At 51.2% G+C, this 26518-nt stretch overlaps 2 protein-coding genes and 2 non-coding genes across 5 annotated transcripts; 1 reads left to right on the top strand and 3 right to left on the bottom strand.

Moving 5' to 3' along the window:
• Positions 1 to 536: 536 nt before the first annotated feature.
• LRR1 (leucine rich repeat protein 1) lies at positions 537 to 12325 on the bottom strand. 2 transcript variants are annotated; one of them, XM_090034432.1, is made up of 4 exons: positions 12050 to 12324; positions 11678 to 11776; positions 5223 to 5950; positions 537 to 1380 (listed from the first exon to the last, which is right to left on the bottom strand). In XM_090034432.1, the coding sequence occupies exons 1-4, from the start codon at positions 12218 to 12220 to the stop codon at positions 1128 to 1130; spliced, it is 1251 nt and encodes a 416-aa protein (XP_089890558.1). In that variant the 5' UTR covers positions 12221 to 12324; the 3' UTR covers positions 537 to 1127. The 2 variants fall into 2 exon arrangements, with proteins under 2 accessions (XP_089890558.1, XP_089890559.1); XM_090034433.1 differs by lacking the exon at positions 11678 to 11776 and having other exon boundaries at positions 12050 to 12325.
• Positions 12326 to 22727: 10402 nt separating this feature from the next.
• On the bottom strand, positions 22728 to 22834 carry TRNAL-CAA (transfer RNA leucine (anticodon CAA)). Its single transcript has 2 exons — positions 22797 to 22834; positions 22728 to 22773 (listed from the first exon to the last, which is right to left on the bottom strand). It is a non-coding gene; the product is annotated as a tRNA-Leu (tRNA).
• A 2021-nt stretch (positions 22835 to 24855) lies between these two features.
• On the bottom strand, positions 24856 to 25153 carry LOC149872423 (signal recognition particle RNA). The gene has a single exon (XR_016440886.1).
• Positions 25154 to 25336: 183 nt separating this feature from the next.
• RPS29 (ribosomal protein S29) lies at positions 25337 to 25973 on the top strand. The gene is made up of 3 exons (XM_090035027.1): positions 25337 to 25499; positions 25602 to 25701; positions 25846 to 25973. The coding sequence occupies exons 1-3, from the start codon at positions 25363 to 25365 to the stop codon at positions 25852 to 25854; spliced, it is 246 nt and encodes an 81-aa protein (XP_089891153.1). The 5' UTR covers positions 25337 to 25362; the 3' UTR covers positions 25855 to 25973.
• The last annotated feature ends 545 nt before the right edge of the window (positions 25974 to 26518 follow it).

Raw genomic sequence — 26518 nt, 5'->3', positions numbered from 1 at the left:
ACTGCAGCAGTTGGTGAGATGCTGGGGCCAGGCGGGCCATCGACGAGGCTGGGAGAGCGGGCAGGGGATGGGGTCTGGCCGGGGTCCCCCATGCTCCACTCCTCCAGCTTCCACCCCCTACTTACCAGCACAGAGTCCGGGTCCAGCTCCCTGAGGCGGCAAGCGGGGACTGCCTGAATCGCTGAATCTCTCTGAATCGATTTGGAAAGCTTTGAATTGATTTGGACCTTTTTATTGGTTTCCCAATTCAATTCAGACTTGGAGATTCAACTGCCAAATTGGGCCGAATCTCCTCCAAATCAAATCAGCACTCAAAGCTTCACAGCCCTGCTGTTCAAGACACTATTTCATTTAGTATTTCAGCCACTGTCCAGCATCAAGACAATTAACAATACTGAGTCTCTCTAAACGCATCATTATCTTGGCCAGTACACGACCCTGGAGCTAGACCATGGAAAACACTGGGAAATGGAAATAAATAAAAATACAATTGCAACTTCACTCAAGGTTTGTATGAATTCACATGTACAAGTGGAAGAACTTCAGTGTTTAATAAATGAAGTAATCACATCATGGGCATTTTAAAACAAAATCCTTAAAAACAGCTGTGATGCTTAGAAAGTAAAAGGAAATACTGTTTAGGTTGTGACTGCAGAACCAATTTCTTTCAAATGACAAAGTTATAAAAACATACAAATAGTTGGTCTGATAGAAACACAACACTGTTGCACCTAAAGTTGAGCATGTGCGCCCAGAATTCTTGACTGGAACCAAAGCGTTTTCATTTCAGTCCACAGCATAAGCATAAGGAGAAAACACCTGTGAAGCTCTGGACAACACAAAAAAGCCAAAATACATTCCTAAGAAGTTCCAAACTGAGAGCTATCTTGTCCTTTGCAGTGAAGTGTATGTATTTAAGACTCATGAAATGTGAGAGGACAGACAGACCACAGTAGGTTTATAGTGAGAAAGCTTTATAAGTCTGAGAGAGTCGACCATTTGTAGCACACGCCCAATGGTTTGTCTCCGTGTCGTAACAGCCGATGTGGATAACCCAGCAGCGGTCGGTTTCTGAGTCCTCCAGCACTGAACGAAGTTTCCACAGAGCTTCTGTTGCTCCTACAGGGTCACCTACTGCTTAGCAGGTATCTATCCAGGAACTGGGAATAACAAGTTAGGGAGCAAAAGTAGCAGATAATGGGTGCCTCTGTACCTCCCATGTTATCCACAAGGACCACAGTATGAGCTACGTGATGGAGATTCATGGTCACAGTTGTTTGAATGAAGCTTGTTAGACAAGCATTTCCACACTGACATGTTTTAGCCACTTCCAAGTCTTCACAGAGGTGGGAAGGAAGGAGATGATGACCATATGGGATTCTGTTGGGAAAGATAACCATGCATGAAACAATGCAAAATGAACTCACACCAGCCAGGTTCATTACAGCAGTAAAAGACAAACAAACAGAATAACCAGCCCTCAGCCAGAGGAAACAGCAGTGCAAATCTGGAAACCCTCTCTCGCTGTACACAAAGCTCAATGACTGCTCTGGACCGCTGAGGAGGAGGAATTACCCGCTGTTCTTCTCCAACACAGAAGTAAACAGTGGGTCACATTCCTGGCTGTCTGAAGACGACTCAGGAACCTAGCCCAGAGACGCATCAAAACAAGAGCCACGGGGTCATGCTGGATGAAAAGCCCAATGCACCGGTAGGGCAGAGACACAGGATGAAGAGTGGCAGAGGAACTCAATGACTAGGCCACCCATCTGCGTTTGCAGTCAGATCTCGATGCGACTTCTCCCTTGCAATCCAGCCCTAACACTCAGAGGTGTCAGCATCTAACACAGGGGCGGGAAAAGTGGTGGAACAGCTGGCGGCCAGACTCCGGTTCCCAGCACTCCCTGCCCACCTGGCTGTGGCTAGTTTCCATGGAGACCCCAGGAGCAGCTATGCTGATGAAATGGAGCCAGGGTTTCTGTGGAAGCCGTCTGCAGCAGCACTGGCGGTGTGCGTGGCAGGCTGTGGAGCTGCTCCACAGCTGGGCTGGGATCTCGCAAGTGACAGCATGGTCCAGAGCCAGGGAAGAGCCACGATGCACTGCCTGCATGCCCCTACCTGGAGCACACAGGCTACAGCTTGCGGTTCTGCCCCAGCTCTGGACCATGCTGTCGCTGCTACAAGATCCCAGCCCGGCTGTGGAGCAGTTCCATGCCCTGCGAGTAGGGGTGGTGCTAAGGAGGGGGGGGCTTTAACCACCCCCAAAATTTCCCATAGCCTCCACTCCCAGCACTGCTTCCAGTGCTGCCCACCCTGCACAGGCAGAAGCAGCTGATTCCGCCCCGGTCCCGCCAACACCCCCCCCCCGGAAGAGGTTAACACCACTACTGCCTGCCAGCCGCTGGGGCTAATCTCCATGGAAACCCCAGCCCTGCACTATCCCTGCTGCCGGGGTCTCCATGGAAGCCAGCCCCAGCCACGTGGGCAGGGGCTGCTGGGAAGTGGAGTCCACTGCCAGCCAGACTTTGCCCGCCCCTGATCTAACACGTAGGAGACAGCAGTGTCCCAGCGGGCTTCGCTCTGAGAAGACAAGCAGGAGGCAGGATTTTTAGGAAGATGCCTCATTTCCTCAAATTGGTATGCCACCCTGGACATCCTTGCCACAGGCTCATGGCTGAGCTAACTGGTGCCACTGAAGAGTCATGCTAGATCAAGAACAAGGACCAAGGAATGGCACCTTCTCAGTCTCCCTTCATTCCCTGAATTCAACTGGCAATGGGCTAGAGCAATTACACCTGGTTCAGGGAAGAGAGAATTCCTGGTGTTGCCTCAAACTACCTTCCTTCACAAACACCGCAGGATCAACTGCAGTAGCACGAGAACCATTTGCTGCTCAGACCTCCGCTCCAGGCCTAGCTGGATGTAAGAGTAGGTGCTGCCTAACCTACCTGAGATGCAGTCCCTCCTGTGCGCTGCAGGCCTAGATCCCCTTCTCCCGGCTCCTGCAGAATCTCTCTCTCTGGCCAAGATAAGTGCAATCTTGACTTGCTCAGTCCGTCCTGCACGCAGCTGGACAGATGATTCTCTCAGGCCATATCACATCCCACCATGCACTTCTCCAGACTCCCCCCTGCCTAGTCCAGACCACACATCGTCTCTCTCAAAGCCCCTCAGGACTCGCGCTCACCCACGGCACGGCTCACTCGATGCTGTTCAGTCAGGAGTTAGCTGCACAGCCCGAGACGGCATCTTAGGCTGTCAAACAAACACACACGCTCCAGCCCCCTCCAGGTGGGGAGGAGCCCCTTGTAAACTTCCCCCGTCACTCTCTCCTCTGTTAAGATCCCCGCAGGCTGCTGACCTGCTCCGATTACTGCTGACCAAGGGTTTAACCTTCCCAGCTCTCATGTCTACCTTCTGCCTCTTATCTAACAGGCTAATGGTTCTCTTGAGCAGGGACCGTCTCTTTGTTCCAGATTCCTATACCAGGGCCATGACTAGGGGTTCCTTGGCACCACAGTGAAACAACTCAGTAACTATGAAATCCAACTGCCAGTGTAGCACGGATCCTATATGTGTTGCTGACTCATTCTGGTACGCTCCTTTCTGTTTGCAGTCTCACACTGTACAGCAAAAGCTTTGTTATCTGGCACCCATGAGGAATGGGGGTGCTGGATAACAAAATATGCCAGGTTAACCGGGAGGCCCAAACAGGAGTCTTTGCCTGTTTGGGCTGCCACTTCTCCCACCACATTGCAGGCTGAGGGACAGGGAGGTGGGCCCTGTGCAGGCTGCAATGCCCTGGGCCGTGGGGGCTTGGCGAAACTGGAAGTGCCATGGGGGGTACTTCCAGTTGCGCTTTTACCTTACAAGCTGGCATGCCAGTTAACGCAGTTTTTACTATAGTTCGGAGAGGGAAAACTCGTTTGCAGAGCTTTGCCAAGACCATGTACTAACTCAGCTGGGAAAGCGGGTGTCTGGTAGTAGAACTGGGAACCGGATTTGCACTAACCAGCAAGCACACAGTACAGGGCTCTGGACACCTACAGATACTGGTCTTGGAGTTCATGTTGCAAGTGACCACATGTTTTAAGTTTTATTTTTTTGGAGAAAGATTCCCATGTTTCAGGACCTACATGTCATTCTTCACATGCTTCTGCCTCAACGCCTTGTGTTCCACCTGCCGCACCTCCCAACTAACCCCAGCCCCTTACTTCTGCGTGGTCTTGTCTTATGACACAGCAACTGCAGTATTTCCCATGCTTTCCTCTCCTAAGGGCTTTTGTGAGCACAGCTACTTCACCCCTAATGCTAATGTTATCATTTGTTTCTCAGGCAGTAGTCACTAGAGAGCTGCACAGACACCTAGAGGCAGGCAGACAGGAAACTCTGGCCTTGCACTGAGCCTATTCATGTCTGGCAACACACAGGACAACAGTTATTTTAAGGATGTCAGAGATGAGGTTTCTTACATTAAAGAGGAAACCCCCATAACCTGCTCCCTAAAGCAAACGAGCCATCCGATGTCCCTAAAGCCAACTAGCGGTTCAAGAAAGCCAGCAGGAAGACAAAGTCATCAGTGAATAAGTCATGTGAATTATGACAACATATTCACTTTCCAAGAAGCCGCATCACATTTAACCACTACTTGGTTCCTCTGGGGTTCTGTCCACACCAAAAGCACAACAATGTTAAAGCAATGCGGGTGGCTAGGGGTTCATTTATGGATTATCCTCTCGTCATTTCTGAAGGCAGTACATTAGCAACCTAGATTCAGGCTAGCAGATATATGTAACTTGGTTATAAAAATGTAGCTGGGGGAATACAAAGATGAGTGGGAACCATATTTGAAAGCAACTTCAAGCCAGGAGCCTGGATGAACTATCACCCCACTATGAATCCACCACGTGTAGTTTCTGGAGCAGTGGAGGATCATGGAAGTTCCTGCCTTCTTGCGACTAGGCTGGTCTCAACACTCAGACAGCCTGCAAGTTTTTTCCCAACACTTTTCAAATCATCAGATTACAAATAAAGTAAAGTAATCTCAGACTTGCACTGATATTACACTGAGTGTTGAGAGGCAAACTCACAAACTGCACTGAAAGCAAGCTTTTTTGTTACACTGCAGTCTTTATTATAATTGTTCCCAATATATTTAAACCATAAGATTAAACCTGCCAAGCTGGTCATCAAAGCAACCGACCAATCGCTCTTATTCTTACCTGTAATTTACTGTCGCTCTTGCTGCAGACTCTAATAAAGTTAATGGTATTTTTAGCTGTATGCTGGGAACAAGTGGATTAGGCTGCTCAAAGGGGTTTCCAAAGAGATCCAGGTTCTCAAGAGACAGCTTTCTGAAGTCACTGGGCAAAAAAGGGAGCTTATTGCGGGCTGCTGACAGGAAGCGCAGTTGACTTAATTGGCCCATTCTGAATGGCAACCTGATCAACTCGTTGTCATCCAGCTTTAAATGAACGAGCTCTCGCAACTGACAAAACTGGATCGGAAGCGCTTTAATTTTATTCTGGCTGAGGTCCAAGAGCCGGAGAGACTTCTGAAGTGTGGACTTGCACAGAGCCACACTGAAGGACTCCAAGTGATTGTCATGCAGGTGAAGTTCCTGCAGGCAGACGAGGTCACCAATAGTTGCTGGCAACTGTTTGATATGATTGTGGCTCAAATCCAGTTTGAGGAGTTTCTTCAGGCAGAGCATGCGCATGTCAACTCGGGCAAGCTTACAGTATGAGGCCTGGAGGTGCTCGAGAGAGTAAGGGAAGCTCTTGGTGAGCGGGTAATCTTTTCGTGATGTGATGATCATCTTCGTTTTAGGTTTTTCAATTTCTGACGTCTTTGCTGGGACCAGGGCTGCAATTGGCAGTGCTTCAACATCAGTACCTCGGTGAGCCAGCCTCACAGCTGAGAGGAAGTTTTTCAAATGGCTGGCATTCGCCTGCAACACCCAAACAATAGAACATTTCAGTTTCACACCTTCTGCATTTCTGCTAGCACTTTCTGAACTATTTTGTACACAAGAGCATGTCAGGAGACAGAGTCAGCAGAGTAATGAAAATGGTGGAGGGCTGTTTTGCATTCAAGCTTATTTTGCATTCTCTATTCACTGTATTCAAGAACAAATAGCATGAAAATGGAATCAAAAGTTCTGACCCCTCTGACTCGGCCAGGCCAAATGAAACCTACTGTATAGCCCAAAAACGAACAGAATGCAGAATCTAGCTGAAAAATGAGTGCTGGAAAAAGGAGAGTAAGTCCTAGAGGGGACAAGACAAAATGGCTTTTTGTACAGAAACCTGCACAAGGTCAAAGGGGAGACAAAGATTTAATGCTATGGAGCCAGCAATTTCTGAAGGTCCTAGAAAGAAAAAAGCAGCAGGGCTGGCATGTTGTGTTTAAGTGGAGTGGAGTAACTGGAATAACACTTGTAGAGGAAAGGAGATGCCAAGACAGTTTAAGTGATTGCTCACAGTCATACAAGCAGCCTCTTGTAGAGCCAGGGGTCTTACCGTATTTACTCAAATGCAAAATGTGTGCTGTCCTTCCCACTCCCCAATCCACATGAGAAAGAAAGCCCTTCATCTTCGATTCAGAGAAAAAGTATATGTGTGCGTGGGTGCAGGGGGGTGGCAGGCATTTGCTGCAGTTCTGACAATGGCCCTGAGCCTGGCTTAGGGCCAAAGTCAGACCCACAGCATCTGGCTGCCCATCCCACCCCCTGGCCCCCACTTGCCCTCTGCAGCTTCTGCCCCCCGCCTTACTGCCAGGTGCAGCTCAGCTTTGGCTAGATTCCCTCCTGGGCATGGAGCACATGGAAATTCCATTTCCTACCCAGCCAATCAGTAGCGTCGATGCTGCCGTGTGGCCCAGCGCCCCCACGCCCTCTGCTCCTTGACCTGGGAGGGAACAGAGCCTAAGCAGCATCTGACCGTAAAGGTACAGGGCAGGAGGGGAAGAGGCAGACCGTGGGGAGCTGGGGGTGGTGGGCGCAGGAAGGCTGCAGGGGGAAGCAGTGGAGGGGGATAGATTTAAAACAATCCCCTGGTAATTAGATTCTATACCTGGAAAATTATAATAAATTTATACTTTTTCCATATATAGAACCTAATTACTGGGGGGGGGAATCTTAAATTCAGGGTCATCTTGGATTTGGGTAAACACAGTACTACTTTCAGCCGTGTCTGAAACTAGTGATCATCCTTGGTTTAGCCACATCTGTGGTGATGGTGATTTATTGTGGAGAGATCCGAGTAAAGATCCATCCAGCACAGTTTTAATATACTTGGCAATCACTATCAGAATAATTGAGGTTACATCTATGACACCTAACCCATTTTCCAAGCATTCCAACACACAAACCCCTCAACTGGCATGGTCAATCACTAAGCTACAAGGCACTTGGAAAATAGAAAGGAAGCAGACAAGGCACTCACCCAAAAAGCAGGAGAGGAAGGAGAAATGTTCTCGTCATTCAGGCACTGTGCTATGACAGACTTGCTCAAGCTAGCGCACTGATCTACCTGCTTCAGTTCTCCATCTGTAAAATGATGAACAGCTTTCCAACCCTTCATGCCTGTTTAAACTTCTGTAGAGCAGGGAACTGCCTCTTATAATGCATCTAGGTGCTATTGTAATACACATACCAAACCGAGTTTGGTCAAGACCGCAGGAGGGCCAGATCAGTCTGACCACATTGCTAGCAGTATGATGAGCCAGCTTATTCAGCCACCAAACATCTAATGACAAGTCATTCCCAATGTGATGTCATGCATGTTGTTCTGTCACACTGCACAGCTCAAGCAGATCTAAACTCTCAGGTCCACCCCTTACACTAAAACCTAGGAGTCTCACAGCTAAGCCTTGAGTCAACTGCAAAGATATCTAAGCTCAGGGTGTAACTCTGTTTTGAACAGCAAATCAAACTGGATTGCAAGATCCTCAAGACCCATGGAGATAAGGTGCAACTTCACACCAAAACAAAAGTTACTATTAATACTACCTTTGCTTTAGCACCAAGCACCACAGTGGATGCTAACTTCTGAAGGGTAATAAGAAGGCTAGGATATCACAAAGAAATTAAATTGTTCTGTAACCTGAATGAGGAAATCTTGCCTTCAGTTCCTTAAAGAAAAAAAAAAATCTCACCACAAAAAGGAATCCGTGAGCAAAGTTCAAGACCCCTAAACAAGGTGTTGTTTGAAGGACAAAGACAGGTCTATAAAACAGGCAAAGAGGGGCACTCAGAGACAGGGTTCTGCAACAGTCACTATGTAATGGAAGTGACGAAGTAGACATTCCTTGCACCACTCAGACTTCCATGTAATGCTGCAGGTACAAGAAGAATAATAGTCTCAAATAGTCTCATACTGCATCATCTTTTGCTACAGGCTTTTAAAGCACTAGTGAATTGCCCATCAAGAATGACACAGGGCAGGGGGAATGGGGACAGGACACAGAGTGCTGCCACCCCCTCCGTGCTGCCTCTGCCTCCTTGCCCCCACTTCTGTTCACTCTGTTGCTGCCAGTGACAAACAGCCAAGCAGAGTGCAAATAACACATTACGGACAGACAGACAGACATAGGCTTTTATAATATTAGGATAGAAGTAGATAGGTGTTCCAAAGAACTGCCCAATTCAGACACAAAAGTTCCTAGTCTACAACTAAGTTGTAAGAGGGGACCAGAAGGGGCAGGAAAAATTCTTGGCAGGAAGACTGATTAAGCTGGATTTCTTGCTTTAGGAGAGTTTAGGATGAACCCATGGTGACACCTGCTCCTGAAGTATTTCAAGCGAATGGATTCCTAGAGCCCAAAGCGCATTCTGGAACGTGACATCGCTTCCACTGGAAGCACGATCCTTCATGTTTAAAATGGGGGCTCCATCTAAGCCACTGTTGTCAATTTTGTGAAAGATCAAAGCAAAAAAGCTTCTTGTCGACCCCGGGTTTTAAATTTACCATGTGCACAATCTACTTCCAATGGCTTGGAGGATACCCAACATTAACAACAAAATGAATTCTCTGGGGATGCTGCAACCCAGACTGACAGAGGAACAAACCCCACGTGGCTGGGATGGTTTAGTCAGGGATGCGCCTGCCATGAGCAGGGGGCTGGACTAGATGACCTCCAAAGCGCCTTTCCGGCAACCTTCCCAGGGCTTCTAGGAAGGCAGCCAAGCAGTTTCATGTGGTGCACATACTCTTACTCTTACTCTACCCTTTCAGGATGAATGAAATGCTCAAGCAGGAGGAGGCTGGTTCAGAATACAGAATGGCCCCCTGCTTTTGTGAAATACAATGGGAGAAATTTTCATGGCAACAGCTTCACCCACTGGTAAGTTCGAGTAGAATCACAGGCTCGTTGCTTCAGCTAGTACAACGGTACTTTTATTGAAGTTCTGTCTACCTGGAGCTTGACTGATCCCTTTCCTACTATATAATATGTGGAAAAATTCTGATACTTGCACCTCTTTGCATTTAATGAGAGGGGACTGCTTCCTTTTGCCAATGTGGCTTTTGCTCTCTCATGGATGATAGCGTGATGTTTAAGCAGTTATTTACTGCACCACACTCCAGAAAGCCTGCTCTAGAGCACCTTGATTCTGGCTAGGGCTGCACAGACAGAAACATTCAGAGAAAGGGAACCCTGAAGCAAAAGTCTAGAGACCACTACCTCAGGCAGCCGCACTGAAATGGAAGGCTGGCCCGGGAAGAGGCTATCCAGGACTGGAACCGAGGTAGATTTTCCTGGGCCAGGGCAGATTTACCTCTGTTCAAGGGGGCTGCCCAGCTTGGTCCCACATATTTTCTTTGAGGTACTTGGGGGTTTTCTTCGGCTATCCCATCCACATGCCCAAGATCTCAGAAAGCACTGCTGCCAACCAATTAAAGGTTTTCCTTCCTGATAGGGCGAAGTGGCAAAAAGTGAGCATCTTGAAAGACACTACCCCAGTACCATGCCGAAAAAGACAGGAAATGACCATCTTCTTTCCTGCTTGTTTGCACCTGTCAGTGCTACAGCCTCTGGATAACAGCCTCTGTCCCAACAATAAGCATTCACTTGTCAAGGGCTGCTCATGCTGTTCATGTGAAAAGGGATTTCACCTTTTCTGTAACTCTAGCACAGCTACTTTCTTGTTCACAAAGACATTAAGCTTTTTCAGCTTAATTCCTTCAACAACTGTGCTTCAGAGGCAGGATATATTTTCTCATGCTGAGGATATGTGAGTACTGTATTCACATCAGTGACTACGGCCTCCTACGGCATGCCTAGCTAGCTTGAGCACCAGTAGCAGCAAGGATCTCAGTGCAAGGCAGCACCTTCCTTCTCAGGTGGGTTTTGCAGTTCATGGGCTTCTGCAGCTAGACTGCTACTGGTACCTGAGCTACCTTGTCGAAGGCTAGTTCAGGTGTCTGCTCTGCAGTGCAGCGCAACCACAGCTGGGATCTACATCAGCTTTGCGAATATGTGAAGTCAAGATCACACAGAAAAATGGAACGGCTCCTTAAACAGGCTGCTCGTCTACTACCACAAGCCATTTAAAATTTTATAAAATAATCTATTTCCCTTCCGTAACAGGGTTATGAAAGAGGGAAGAAAAAACTGTTGCCTGGAAGACGGAATAAGCTGGATTTCATGTTAATCCTTAGAAAAACTGACAAATTTCTCAGTTTGCGTTGTGACTAATTATTCACTTTGAACAGAGGTGTCTTCTGTAACAGGGCTGCCCGACTTCAAAGGGGCCAAGAGCTGCAGGCCCCGTGGGCTCTGGAGGCTGCACGCCCTTTCCTCCACCCTGCACACCCAAGCACCTCCCCACTGCACCCATTGCCCTCCTGGCCCCTCCCTGCTGCACGGGACACTGACTCACCATTAGTTCCCTCCAGGCTGTAGGCTCCCCTGGCACCAAAGGGGAATCTGGAGGAGGGGGGAACCTGGAGCCCCTGGCTGCTACTGCGAGAAGCGGTGTCCAGGTGGGAGCCAGGGGCCCCAATTTAACCCCCCTGCGGCCTGCTAGCTGGGCAACCCTGTTTTATAAGAACAGACAAACACACCGTGTCCTGTCTAACTTGCTGAGTTAAGAGCATACATTCCCCACTGGCCACAGACCGATGGGGACATTTCATTTGAAAGGTGCTGGAGCAGGCTCAAGAGCTGTGCCACAGGTCTGTTACGAGGAAGTGAGAACGGGCTGAGCCACCTCCACTGACTCACTCCCGTACCTGCCACAGCCACCGACGTCAGCCCCGCGCGCTTCCCTGTCCACAGCACACCTTACACGCCTGCTCAGAGCTTTCCTCCACCCAGCGCTTCCCTGTCCGCAGCGCAGCACACGACACAAGCATCTCGTTTGGGAAACACGGCTAGTTCCAGCGGTGCCAGCTGCTAGCACGATTCCAGCTCCGAGCCGAGGACCACAACCCGCGCACCGGCACGTGCTAGCAAGGCCGCGGAGGCAGAACACCCTGTCGCTCTAAGGAAATTGGGTGCGCTCATTTCCCCAGCGCACGCTAAAAAAAAGGGACATCCAGCGCACCTCCGGCGGAGGCGTATCGGGTGTCTGCCAGGTCCCCAGCAGGACCTGCAGCAAAGCGTGACAAGCCGAGCGGAGAACAGGGAAGCCGCGGCCAGCAGCTCGGAAACCGGCTCCCCTGCACCGCCGTACCTTGCTGAGACGGACGTCCACGGCAGGCTCCTTCAGGCGGACGGTGGCTTTCCCCTCCTCCACGAACCTGGTGAAGAACTGCTCGATGTTCGCCTTCAGCTGCGGGCGGGAGAGGCGCCGGCGGGCAGTGAGCCCGCCGGCGCCGGACGGTCCCAGCAAAGCACCTGCAGCCCTCCAACGCCCCCGGGGGCCCCGCCCTCACACCGCCACACGCGGGCACGCCGCACGGGGCTGGGAGGGGCTCCAGGGGCGGGGCCTGCTCGCACAGGGGGCGGGGCCTGCCCGTGGGGGGGGCGCCAGGGGCGGGGCCTGCCCGTGGGGGTCCCCCGGGGGCGGGGCGGCCTGCGGGGGTCCCCGGGGGCGGGGGCTCACCTTGTAGCGGGCGCCGGCGCGCTGGCGGGCGGTGCAGACGACGAGGCAGGCGCCGTGCGGGCCGGGCGGGCGGCCTAGCAGGAGCAGCGCGCGGGTGCCCCGGCCCCGGCCGCTCAGGCCGCTGGCGGGCAGCAGGCGGCTCACCACCTCCACGTCGCACTGCAGCCGCATCCTGCCCGCCCGCCCGAGGCCCCGCGCTTCCCGCCGTAGGCCGCGCGGCGGGCACCCGCCCCGAAGGCCCCCGCTCTGGCCCCGCCCCTGGGGGTGGGGCCGCGCTGCCTCAGCCTCGGTCCCGGGGCATCGCTAGGCAGCGGGGGGTGGGGCCTCCTCGGCGCCGCCATTTTTGAAAAGCTGCCGGCCCTTGGCCCGCGCCGCAGCCGCTGCCGCTGCGTTGCTCTGCGGCTCCCGGCCCCGGTCGGTGCGAACTCAGTTCCGTTGTGCCTGCTTATAACACGGCTGCGCTTCCCCCATGAGCCCCTTCCGCGGCCCCTACCAGGGCCGGGCTTTTCCAGGTCTGGTAACCTGGGCACGGGTGACTGGTGAGAGCATGCCTTGGGAAGGGGGAGGGGAAGCGCTAATGAGGAGGAGAATATAGCCGGTGCCCTCCGGCCCGGATGCCACGGGGAGAGAACGGAGAGCTCAGTTGGGACCGTGTAGCTCCTACGCTTCATAGAAACACAATGAAAATCAGATAATGGTTGTATAATCTCTGGCATGAGGGTAGGGGGGCTTGGACACTAAATTCAGCAGAATGGACTGTGTGCGCAAGCAGCCCGAGGATTCAAGGTCGTGTGTGCAGAGCGATGCAGGTAATGGTTGGTTTCACTCAGCTCAGGGGCTTGCACCTTGGACAAAACCCCGGTGTTGTGTCAGCAAGGCTGCCCCGAGCAGTAAAAGCTTTGCTGAAGCACCAGACGAGACCAAAGGGCTATCATTTGATTCAGAAGCAGTTCCCAAACTTCCCCATTTTTCCAAATCTGATGGTAGACTCAGGAAAGAAAACCACTTAAATCCTTAAATCCACCAGCACCTCTGCTGTGTAATATGGTAATGAGGTACATCATGATGGCAGGAAAGATAAAGTTATTTCCCTAAGTGATGAAGAAGATGATTTACTACAATGTAAATGAACCGATTTGGGGTCTGAATCTATGGCTACTTGGCCACATACACCTGTAGGGGTAGACATTTTACAAGAGACTGATAAGCAGTCATCAGTCAGCATTGACTCTGAAAGGGAGAGCAGTGATTCAGCAGGCATTGTGACCACAACAGCATTACAGAAAACATTACATACCAAACTTCCCTTCAACCCGGAAGGTAGAGTTACTGCTACCTGTCCATCAAAATTCAATATTATTTTGGTAGGGATTAGTGGAAACAAATATATCCCTCATCCAAATTGACACTATGGAGTTTGAGTAATGGATGGTCATGCGTTTTGGCCAAAAAATTAAAAGAATACATTCACCTCCGTGTTTTTGGTTTTATATATAATAATGTTAAGGTGCAGAAATCTAGAGAAATCAAAGCTCCTTTTTGGTATGGGAAAGCAAAAATGCAAGTTTGAAGGGTGCATTTCATTACTTATGAAGATCAAAGAGAGACCAGGAAGGCATGATCAATGTGTGAAAATGGAAATTCAGGTGAAAGGAGAAACAACACAAAGCTGGTGAACTGAACAAAAGTTGTACATGCCAGCAAGAAAGAGAAGAATTAAGGGACAAACTGAAGGCAGACACACTAAACCAGCTGAGAAATAAGTTGCTATGTTAGTCTGGCCCTGCTGTACTGTTGACTGGTAATGAGTGAAGTAAAAGCCAGCATTGTTCTGCAAAAAAACAGCTGGTGAGGGTAACTATGAGGGCAGAACTGACCCTAATATTAAGTCTTGATTGCCTCAACATCCAAGGAAAACTAGATGCCACTACAAACTTGATATAGAAAACTGCACATGCCTACTTGCAGTACTTCACTGTATCACCTGTCCAGCTGCACCTACTTTTTGATTTTCAGAAAGCAAAGCTGTATAGCCTACACCTTGATGCCTAGGTGTCTGTTGTTGAGAGAACCCCACCATGTAAACATCACATCTTGTATTATGCATCATGTGCAAAGTGCCTAACCAACTCAACAAGCATCCTACGAGTAGTAGAGATGCTAATTGCTGACCAAAGTACACCAACCATATCACATTGACTGACTTTGCTTTCTTGAGATGCTCTTAGAGTAACTGGTCATTGGCTTAGACCCCAAAAAGTAGAATGCAACTTCAGCTGGGCTTTAATACATGCAGCTATTCAGGTTTTCAACTGGATGACTGCCATACATTACTTGAATGCCTGTTTTGAAGTATGTACAGGGAAGAGGAAAGCTGATTTTACATATATGTGCCTCACATATAATCAAAATAATTCATGGGCATGTATCCAAAGTTGCTGTTTCTAAAGATGTCAAGGATTGTTTCTGTACTCATTTGTCTTACTGCAAAGTGCAAGAACAAATTTGCGAGTTCAGGGAAGTAATTCAAAAGTTCTGCATAATTTTCAGTGCATCACACCTGGACGCACAATGCAGGGAGAGGCAGGATGAAAAGAGGTAAGGAAATGGATACAAACCCAGCAGATCTCTAAAACCATTCTATCCTTTGACTGGAAAACCAATTGATCAGAAACAGGAATCAATCTGTAAAAATTCTCCTTTTGTTCAATTGTTCATCATGCAGTTTGTATAAAAAACAAAATCAGGAGAATAAGACTTATCCTCTGAACAGATATTATTCTACTGAATTGCAAAAAACCTTAGTCAAGTATGTGCCAACATAACATTATGGAGTAGCATTATGTTACAAGCAATAAAATGGCCACGAACTGGAGTCAGCAATATAAATGTTGCAAATTGGTTCAGAATTGTCAAAAAGATAATTTTGAAGGACAAACTCTTGCAGAACTCCTAACTTTGTAGAAGTTATGAAAGACACTGTTCAACGTAAGATGCATTCAATAGCAATAGGCATTTTACCTGACAGAAGCATAAAGGATAGATCTAAGAGGAAAGTAACTGTGACTGTTGCTAATTAAAGCATTTCAGAGCCTCTTTCTTGGAAAGATGGAATGAAGGTCCCCATTCCACACTGAAGCAGCAAGCTAAGCATTCTCAGGCTCCTCCAGAATAGGAACACAAACAATGCAACCATTGGCCTTGTCCTCCCTGGAGTGTTGGCATCCAAATCGAGAACAGAAAGGTGCAATTCACCAACACTGGCACCATTGACAACCTTTGATACATCGTTTATTTGATATTTAAAAGATACTAGGCAATAAAGACTGAGTTTGAACTTCTCCAAAGAAGAGAAGTATTTCAATGTCTTCTCCAAGTGAATGAGGCATTTAGCAGCAACAACTGGAAAGAAGGGAAATGGCAGTGGTTGACAGTTTCAGAAATTTACAGGAAGGAGCACATGGGATTGCTATGGAATTGAGGAAATTATGGTGACACTTCCACTCTCTGATCTCTACAGCACAGTGCAGTACTGTTTGCTCCAACTCAGAATGTTCACAGAAGAACAGGACATAGAAATCAGCATCAATTTTTGCATAGTAGGTACACATTTTCCTATTGAACTTAAGGATAAAATTTCAAGGGTTGGTTGTAGATCTCATATAGGGGCAAGTAGTAGAGTGAAGATCTAAAGGAGAACATAATAATTAATACATGCCCTTCAGTTAATATATACAGGTGTCCCTATAGCAACTGGGATCATTAAACCTGTTTTATGAATGTGTTATCCCTAAGTTTTGTATACTGACAGAATGCCTGGGAGCCTTAGGTTGTGTCTACATGAGATGTGTTAATGTATATTAGCTTAATTTTAATGCACATTAAGGGTGCGCATTCAAAAAAAGTGGCAAGTTTAAGCTAATTGCACCTAAATTTGATATCTGCAAGTGCAGGTATCAAATTCAGGTGCGATTAATGCATCTACATATGCATTAATGTGCTTTAACTAAAGTGCATTAATGTGTGTGGACTGACTTAGGACTAAATTGAGTCTTAAGTCAGTCCACACACAGTGTTAATGCACTGTAATGCCTGCATGTGTAGATTCCTGCCTAAACCAACTTACTGAGCATTAAACTAATGTACATTAAAATTGGGTGTGCTTAAATGCACATGTAGGGTGCTTCTACACATGATGAAATGACTTTTTAGCAGTTTAGTTGCCCTTCTATAATGGCTTAATTGTGTCACATGTTACACGCAGTGGAGTATTGAGATTTAATTTCATTGCACTGAACCTGTGCAGTGGTGTATTATAATGTAAGTGACTTTGATACATAGCAAAGTAAAAGACTTACTGATGTTTTTAAGTTTGCTACTGTCACAGCATGGGGTCCTGCAGGAGGGCTGTGATCTCCCCAAGGCCCCCTTCCCATGCCAAGTTGGCTCAAAGGGCACCCTTGATTCTTACCTGCCATGTCTTTGATGGTAAAATATATATTAGGGAGGTTGCCTTTTCATCATCTTGAACACAGTCTTGTTGCACTCGGACCCTGTGGCCTCCTGGACCCCTTGTGGGTCCCATTCTACAGTGGGTGTTTCAGGGTACCCTAGCCTTATGGGCTATGCATGGCTCCAACCACCCCTTTACCACACCACAAGCCTTGCGGATGGAGGCTTGTTGTTCAGTCTGGGCCTTGTTATAATTTGGCCCCCTTGTCCTCCCTGGACTCTCTGCAGCCCTGTCTGCCACTGCACCCTCATTGGCAGTAGGGTCAGTGTACCCCCAATGCTGCACCCTCTTTGCACCAGGGTCCCCACACTGCTGTGGGTCCCCTATGAGGCCTCCTCCATCCCCTAATAGCCTCACCAAAGCCACCAGCCTTATACAATAAGCAAAACACAAGCCCTTGGGCTGTAACATAAATTCAAGCTGCCCAGCTACAGCATCATTCAAGCCACACCAGGGAAGCTCTGTCCCTCACCAGTATTAGACACTGTACCTGCAGTCAGGCCTCCCCCTTTGCTTTCTCTGGGAGAGCTCCTTCCCCCTTGGTTGCTGAACAGGAAAGCCAGCCTGGCCTCAGCCCTGGGGTTTATGTGAGCCAGGCCCTGCCCCTTCCTGCCCGCTGCCCGCTGGCAGGTGTGGGTTGCTAGCCAATGCTGGTTGCCCTGACCACCAGCAGCTGGAGCTCCTCCCTCACTGCTAGGGCTCTTCCCCTCTTTAAAAGGAGCAGGGCACCTAAGTGCTCAGCGACAGCTACCTAACAAATTGCATCCTCAGGCCCAGCTGGGCTTCCAGCACATCGTGCACTATCCCTGCCTTCACCAGCCAGCCACCAGCACACCCAGCTTTCTTCTGGGGCAGCACAGGGAGGTGGTAGGAGGGTGGCTGGGTGGGCTGGCAGCTGGAGAAGGTGGTGAGGATGGTGCACAGGGCACTGGAAGCTCGGGCTTGAGCTTCCAGCATCCTGTGCACTGTCCCTATTGCCTTGTCTGACTGCCAGCACACACAGCCACCCTCCCGTGCTGCCCCAGGAGCAAGCTAACCTGTTCTCAGGTGGTCCCAGGCAGTGGGATGACAGCAGGCGTGTGGGTGGGACTGTGCACGGTGAGCTGGAAGCCCCAGCCAAAATCAAAAAAAAAGTGGCAAGGAGCCTGATCTTTTTTTGTTTTCTGGCAGAGTCTGCCTGTGACCAGTGGGTGAGCTGCCAGCAGCATCTGAGCTGTGGGGAGCCTTGGTCTTCACCTCCGCGGGAGTGCTGCCCCCATGAGGCTGCCCGGGCAGGCTGCTAGCAGGCTGAGTGCTAGCTCCAAGCAGCTCTCTCTGGGCATGCTGACAGCTTGCTCCCTGGGCAGGCTCTACCAAAAGAAAAAAAAAGATCCCTTACTATGACCATAATGGAAGCCCCTAAATTGAAATAGTGGTTTTTTAACAGTCACGATTAAAAACCCACTGTTTCAATTTAGGAGGAACTAAGCTCCTGTTGTGTATGAGTGGCCCTAGGCATGTTCTGGCCCTGCTTGTTCTGTCATATATCTGAGGAAGAGTACCAGTGGGCATGTCCCGTTTGCATCCACACTGACAGTAGGGCATACTTTTTTTGTTTCTGTGGAGGAAGGACCATGAGCATATACATTCCTTCCACGTGCTACTCAGTGGCTTACCTTATAGTAAGCACTGTACGGCTACAACAGCAGTGGTAACCAGTGCTTCTGTCCACGCTGGGATTTCAGATGTGCTCCACTTTCTGTAGTCTAAAAACTCTGGGCCAGCTGTAGTTACCACCAGAGCTAGCTGGCCTTCCCAACTGTACATCATTCTGTAATCTGTGAAGCCTGTCCATCCAACTGTTTCATTGTGTGAAGCAGGGTAATCTTAATCTGAATGTTTTATATTTTAAATACAGTTTAGGTGATGTCAGCAAACTTCAGAATCCCCTTGTTGCATGGTTGAAAGATGGAAGATACCCCTATCCCATACTGAGTTGGGTTCAAGGGTGACTTGTAAGTGTTGATACTGGGGAGGGGAGTGGGGGGCACAAGGTAGCTCCTGGAAGGCTGTGTGGCCTAATGGCTGAGATGTCTTCTGACTTCCATTCAGAGGGTTTAGGTCCCTCAATGGTCGTTTCCACCTGCGGTTAAAAAAAAATTACATCCAACCTGCAGTAGGTTGAACAGGGAGAGGGGGAGAGAGCAGCCAGGCCCAGTGCCATTCCCCTCCTTTTCCTGTGCACCTGGGGGACACGGGCAGGCAGGCAGCCATGGGGAGACGTTGCTAGAGAGTCTGACTGTTTAGCCAGCCTGAGCTCTGGGCAGCCGCAGCGGGCAGGCTGCAAACAGCTGCGTCGGGCTCCACAGCCCCGGCATCAGCTCCATGTTGGCGGTGACTGCACGTGCACCTCAGAGCGGACAGTGGGAGGGCTGTGTTGCTTCAGGCCCTATCTCCACTGTACGCTCCTGAGGTGCATGTGCACCTGCTGGTATGGAGCTGATGCAACTGTTTGCAGCCACCTGGCTGCAGCTGGCCCAGGCTCTGGTAGCTGCTGCCAACTACAGAGCCCAGGCTGCTTGCAGCTGAACCCACCTGACTCCCACCCACTCCGAGCCCAGCCCCCACACCGGGATGAGGCTGGCGCTGCCCCTTGCCAGGAGCACCGCCCCTTTTGCGGGCTAAGCTGTGTGGGGTGGGTGGGTAGGTGGGTGGTTGGTCTGGTGGGTAGGCTCCGGGCTGGGGCCTCAGCCAGCTGCGCTGCAGCCTGCCTCCCTGGGAAAGCACAGGGACTCTGGTGGGACCAGGACACTGTTGGGTTGGACTTTGTCCAGCGGCCCAGGAGCCCGGCTCTGTGTGCCCGTGCATCTGGTTCTGCATGTTTGTCTGCCTCTGTCTGGTTCTCTGTGTCTGGTTCCGTATACGTGTGCACATGTGTATTTTCTGGGTGTGTTCTGGCTCTCTGTTTGTGTATGTGGTTCTCTGTGTGCGTGTCTGGTTCTCTTTCTCCTGTCCTTTTTCTTTCTCTCTCTCCTCTTTCTCTTGTCTCTTTTTTTCTCTCTCTCTCTCATTGCAACATGCTCAACAAACAACAGCAAAGGCAACATTTATGATTATTAAATATATGTGCTGTGCATCCTGCCATGTACACCTCCCTCCCACTTTGTTTTTCTGGCATGCCAGCACTCCGGCACCTTCTAAGGTAGACATTGTGGGTTTTTTGGCACTCCAGCCAAAAAACGTTGCCTACCCTTGGACTAGTAGAATTGCTCAAATAGAGATGTCACAATGGATCACAGGTAAGTTTTGCATAAATTACTATCATCAGGTTTTCAGGCAAATACTTTACCTATTTTAACATTTCAGTGTCAAAAGTAACAAGTGCAGAGGCACATGGAAATTGAGTAATTGTCAATCCATTAACGAAAAACCATGCATCCTACTCATAACACTTGCAGCAGATCTGGCTCTCAGAAGAACTGAAAAATGTGATCCTCGGCTCTTTTCATCCCTGATTTCTATATGTGGCATTAAGTAAGTTTGTAATATAAGATTATGCTGGAGCCATGACGACATTAAGTAAATTGTAGTAAACCTATATGCATACCTATATATCAAATCACCAAATTATGCCTTCTCAAGTGCCATTTGCTGGCTTTTCAGAGAGGATAGTAGCCTGTTTCCTTGCCCACAAAATCCCTTTCTTGTAACTTGTATTTAGGTCTTCTGTATTTAAGGAGATGGTATGCTGCTAATTAAACCATGTCACCAGTCCTGATAGTCAAACAGATAACATGAGATGTGCAAATATATCAAACAGAGTTCACTAGAACAAAGATTTTGTCATTGCAGGTACAAAGTAGCTGAGGTAACGGACAATATTGGCAAGCATTTGGTATGTTTCCATGAACATAGTGATAGTGAGAGCTGACAGTACTATGATGGACTTTTAGAATACAAAAAGGTTGGATGTGAAGATTACACCAGCAACTGAAGAAGAGTTCTACGAAGCTTTTATGAAGGAAAGTGTATCAAGCCATGTTGTTGCTGTATGAACATTTTAGAAACAATAAGGATATCTGCAAGGATAGACATGGATACTGAAATACATACCGAAGTGTAACAGGGCACCCCCCAAAAATGTGTAATACCCTGCTCTGAGAGCAGTCCTCCCTGCTGTTGCCCAGTGTGCCTTGAAGTTCATATATAAGTAAATGTTGTGGGAGGGTACCTTGATCTTACTATAATGACCATTCATAGTTTCATAGTTGGTAGGGTAGGAGGGGAACTGAGCAGGTAACCAGGTCCGCCCCCCTGACATGGGCAGGAAACAGCGCTGGGGTCAAACAACCCAGGCTAGGTGGTTATCTAGCCTCCTTTCGAAGACCCCCCAGGGCAGGAGTGAGCACCACTTCCCTTGGAAGTTGGTTCCAGCTCCTAGCCGCCCTGACTGTGAAGTAGTGCCTCCTGATGTCTAGTCTGAATCTACTCTCCATCAACTTATGGCTGTTGTTCCTTGTTCCCCCAAGCACTACTGGCAGTAATAGGGACTCTCCCATTGCCTGTTGGTCTCCCTTGGCCAGTTTATAGACAGCCACCAGATCCTCTCTCAGCCTTCTCTTGTGGAGGCTGAACAGGTTCAGGTCCCGTCGCCTCTCCTCGTGGGGCCTGCCCTGCTGCCCCCTGACCATGCGAGTGGCCTCCTCTGGACCCTCTCCATGCTGTCCACATCCCTCCTGAAGTGCGGCGCCCAGAACTGGACGCAGGACTCCAGCTGCGGCCTGGCCAGTGCCGCATAGAGGGGGAGGATCACCTCCCTGGACCTGCTCGAGATGCATCTGTGGATGCACGACAAGGTGCAGTTGGCCTTCCTGACCGTGTCCTCACACCGCTGGCCCATGTTCATCTTGGCATCAATAGTGACTCCAAGATCCTTTTCTGCCTCCGTGCTTGCAAGAGGGGAGTTCCCCAACATGTAGGTATGGTGCCGGTTCTTCCTCCCCAGGTGCAGCACCTTGCACTTGTCTGTGTTGAATCCCATCCTATTCACATCCGCCCACCCTTGTAGCCTGTCTAGGTCTGATTGAAGCCTGATGCTTCCTTCTAGTGTGCCCACATCCCCCCACATCTTAGTGTCATCAGCCTGTTATAAATTAGTCAGGGGGAATCAGCAGGCATTGGGGGAATCACTATTCTCCCGTGCACTGCCAGGAGTGACCAGGAATAACGGTCACAAGCTGGCAGAGGGCAGATTTAGGCTAGATATCAGGAGGCGACTTCACGGTCAGGGCGGCTAGGGTCTGGAACCAACTTCCAAGGGAAGTGGTGCTGGCTCCTACCCTGGGGGTGTTTAAGAGGAGGTTAGATGAACATCTTGCTGGGGTCGTTTGACCCCAGTACTCTTTCCTGCCATGGCAGGGGGTCGGACTAGATGATCTGCTCATGTCCCTTCCAACCCTAGAAACTATGAATGAACCAATGTTGTTTGCCCCTGAGCATTATCTCCCCTGTCAATCCCTCACGGATGTGCTCCTGGATAATTTTCTCAAAGACTGAGGTAAGACTAACAGGCCTGTAGTTTCCTGGGTCCTCCTTCCTCCGTTTTTTGAAAATGGGGACCACATTCGCCCTTTTCCAGTCTTCTGGCACCTTGCCAGAACACCACGAGTGCTCATACAGCCATGCCAGGGGTCCAGCAATGACCTCTGCTAATTCCCTCAGCATTTGGGGTGGAGATCGTCTGGACCAGCTGATTTAAACACGTCCAGTCCCACCAGAAGTTCCCTGAATAGGTCCTCTCTGACCCTGGGCCTGGCAGCGCCTCCCCTGGGACCATTGGGGATCCCTGTGTGTGGGGGAAGTCCCAGTGGTCAGAAAAGTGGAGGCAAAGAAATTGTTAAAGAGGTCAGCTTTATTGTCTGGTGTGAAAACCAGATTGCGAAGCAGAGATTGTCAGGCAGAGGCCCCATGTTACCTGGTACCTTCTTTTTCCCCCTATGAATTTAAAAACGGACTTCTTGTTATCCTTGGTTCAGGTCGCTAGTCCCAGTTCCATCTCTGCCTTGGCCTTCCTGACCCCCCCTACAATCTCAAGCAATAGAGGTGTAATCCTCCTTGGTGATGGCCCCTCCCTTCCATCGGCTGTATGCCTCCTTAGCTTTGAGATGTTCCTGAATGCAAAAGGCATGTCAGAAGTGGGATTTGAACCCACACCTCTATACAGAGACCAGAACACCCAGGAGGGAAAGACACAGTCTTGAGTCTGGCGCCTTAGACCACTCGGCCATCCTGACATACTTGCATGTGGCTCTGGACCTCCCCTACACCGTGTCCTATGCCACGCAGCCAGCATCTTTCCAGATGGCCTACCTTCTGCTGATACAGCGCCTCACTGGGCCTCCCAGCCCCTTGGCCTCACTCACCCCCACCCTGGACCTTCAGACGACCCCTTGGTTTCCCTCTTGGCCCCACTCAGATTGCCAGATCCCTTGATCTCTCCTCTGGCCCCTCAGACCCCTGGGTCTCTTGCACAACCACTCACTGGGCTATCGGCCCCTCGGTCTCTCCCTCCCTCCTGTTTTAGTCTCTTTATCTTAGACCCTGTTAACTCCTCACTCTCCCAGCCGCTCTCCAGGCCTTTGGACCCAGTCGGCCCTACACTGCGCTGACCCCTCACAGGGCTGTACGCTATGGCTTAGGCCTCTGGCCCCTCATTAGGCCTTGCTGTCCAGGCCCTTGGACCTGTCTTATGCTGCACTGCGTTCCCGGCCCCTTGCTGGACCGCTGGACCCCTCTGGTCTCACTATACTTGCTGGGCCTCGGGCCCATGCTAGGCAGCTGGACCCATGTGGTTTTGGTCTTCCCTGGCTCCTTTCTGGGCCCCTGGACCCCCCATGGTCTTCCCTGGCCCCTCACTAGGCTCTGGACCCACATGGTCCTGATCTTCCTGGCAACTGCTTCTCTGTCGGGGTGTGCTCCCCTAGCTTTCCTCCTCCACGGGGTAACCCACAAGGCAGTGGGAGTGGAGGTTTTCCAGTGCCCCATGCTCGCCTTTCCCTGGAGTGGCCACGTGTGGCATTTTGTGGAGGCAGGCCACAGGCAGCCCCACCGCACCAACCGACTCAAGCAGGGGGCAGTTTTAGGTCTCCCTCGTCCCTCCCTAGGCTCTGCCTCAACGTCCTATGCCCCTCCTGGGCTGTGAACCACTAGGCTGCTTGGCCCGGGCTCCATCTCACCTCTCACATCTCAGTCCTCTATCTCTGGCCCCAGCTCACACTCAGACTTCGGACCCTGCACTGGGTCCCCAGGAACCTCTGCCATCCCCTTAATTCCTACCCAAACCCCCAGATATTGCAGATGCTGTTCTCGCCACCACCTTCCTGCTGGAGGTTAAAGAACCCGGCAACCTCTCGGGGTGCCAACGGCCTCGTGCAGAAGAGCACCTTAGAGCGGGTGTTAGTCCTACCCCGGGGAGGAGGAAATGCCGTCGAAACATTGTGGCACCAAAGTCCACTGCAGGGCAGGGCAGGCTGGGCTCTTTAACTCAAGTCGGGGCAGCCACGATTTTGATGACAGACACAGGTGTGGGCACAAGGAAAAGGTCCCAGGGAGGAGTCGCTCCCTGGAGCTGTTCAACCAACTCTTCAGATTAAAAGTGCTTGTGAAGGGGCCAACGCGATACTGCGCTGGAGCACTGGGGCAAAAACCCCGGGGGAAAATCCCAGAGCCTCCCACTGAGAGCGGGCAGGCCCCAGCAGATGTGGGCCCCTTCCCCCCGCCGCCCGCCGGTTCTGAGCTGCGGAGAGCGGGCCACGGGCCAGGCTTTGCTGCCTTCCCTTCCCCCTCGTCATAAACTCGCTTTAATTTAACATTTGTGAGTGAGCAGGTTTCTTTAACCCACAGCCCCCAGTTCTCCGGCTTTTTTCGCTTTTCCAAGTTCCTGGGTAAATGCAAAATCGGGTGAACCCGGCTGGGGGCCTCTGGAGGCGGAGCAGCTCCGAGGGGCGGTGTGGCGGAGGACCCCCGCCCGCGGCCGCCGCCGGCGCACGCGTCGCTCGCGAAGGCGGACGCCTATTAAGGCGAACGAGCGACGCGTGCGCCGGCGGCGGCGAGCTGGGAGCGGCGGCAGCAGCGACCCCTGCCGGCGGCCGGGCGCACCCGCGGCTGCATGGCGGGCGCGCGCCGGCGGGAGGCGCTGCGGCGCGGGCAGTGCGGGGGCCGGGGTGCGTGCATTGCACGGCTTGCACGGCTTGCACGGCGCCGGGCACGCGGCCGTGTTCAAAGAAAACACAAAACCCCGTTATGCGGAGGGCAAAAGAGACCGTGTCCCACTGTGTTGCCCAGGCTAGGCGGCAGGGGCTATTCACAGGTGCGGTCCCACTACTGATCGGCACGGGAGTTTTGACCTGCTCCGTCTCCGACCTGGGCCGGTTCACCCCTCCTTAGGCAACCTGGTGACCCCCGGCTCCCCCGGGATCGCCATATTGATGCCGAACTTAGTGCGGACACCCGATCGGCATAGCGCACTGCAGCCCAGAACTCCTGAGCTCAAGCGATCCGCCGGCCTCGGCCTCCCAGTCGCGGGATTACAGGCGCGCGCCACCGCGCCCGGCGAGCGGCCCTGCGCCTGCCGCCTACTAGAGCTTGCCGCCGGTGACGTCACCCCCGAGGGGCGGGGGAGCGCGCCCGCTCTGCGCCTGCGCGCCGCCCCGCCCCCGGGGGGGGGGAGGCGGTGCCCTCCCTCAGTGACATCAGGGAGGGGCTCTTTGCGCACCTGCCGCGCGGGCCGCCGGGAGGTTCCGGCCGGCGAGTTGATTAGCGCATGCGCGGGCCGCCATCTTTCTTTCGTTGCCGCGTGAGGAGAGTAGCCAGCGACACCGCCTCCGCCGCCGCCGCTATGGGCCACCAGCAGCTCTACTGGAGCCACCCCAGGAAGTTCGGGCAAGGCTCGCGCTCCTGGTCAGTGGTCCCCTCCCCATTCCCCCCTACTCCTTCCCCTTCCCCGCGGGGTGGCGGTGGGCGGCGCTGATTGCCCGCCCGCTGGGCCCTCTGTCCCCGCAGCCGCGTGTGCTCCAACCGGCACGGCCTCATTCGCAAGTACGGGCTCAACATGTGTCGGCAGTGCTTCCGCCAGTACGCCAAGGACATCGGCTTTATCAAGGTGCGACTCTGGTGGGACATGGCTGGGAGGGGGGCAAGGGGCCGGGTGCCCGCAGGCCGCTGCAGGGTGTGAAGGGCGCGTCGCAGCCCGGCGCGGAGTGGTGGTCGCCGCCTCAGCTGATGGTCTGTGCCCTTCTCCTTTCAGCTGGACTAAAGGCTGCCGGCAGGATGCTGCTTCGCTGACCTGACCCACGGCATCACATCCCCATCACTGAGACTTGGCTGTGATATTTTTTATGTCAAATAAACAGGCCCGGCCATGGCCCAATCTTTTGTTCTCTCTGGGTCCTTGAATGGAGCTCTGCAGCCCCTCAGCCTCCACTGGGCTTGTCTTGTGTGTTTTGCTTAGTCTTAAGTGTATATATAAAAAAGAGAGAAGCTCCTGCTTACACAGGTGTCACGCACCAAATACACATGGAGGCTTCTTTGCAAGTGGGGACAGCTCGCACTGGCATCCAGCCTGTGATGAAAGGAAACAGACGTAGCCTTTGGAGGTGCTGAGTCCCCTGAAAGGGCTTTGTGCAAATGAGGGGAGCACCCGCTCTCTCGCCACCCCTAGCAGCTTAAGTAGATCCCTGTCTATCTGCTATGAGTTTATCAAGGGAGAACAGCAGGGAATTGGAGATGTGCTATTTACCAGGGCACAGCTAGGAGTAACTAGGAATAATGGGTGCAAATTAGTGGAGAGTTGATTCAGGTTAGACACTAGGAAGACTTTTTTTTACAATATGGGTGGCCAGAGTCTGGAATGGGCTTCGAGTTAAGTGACAGTACCACGTCTCTTAAGAGGTCTTCAAGAGGAGGCTTGACAGTCGTCT

The sequence above is a fragment of the Crocodylus siamensis genome, chromosome 2, assembly GCF_052110815.1.
Source record: "Crocodylus siamensis isolate JL-2025a chromosome 2, ASM5211081v1, whole genome shotgun sequence".
Lineage (NCBI taxonomy): Eukaryota > Metazoa > Chordata > Crocodylia > Crocodylidae > Crocodylus > Crocodylus siamensis.
This window is presented reverse-complemented; position numbering and strand designations above follow the sequence as displayed.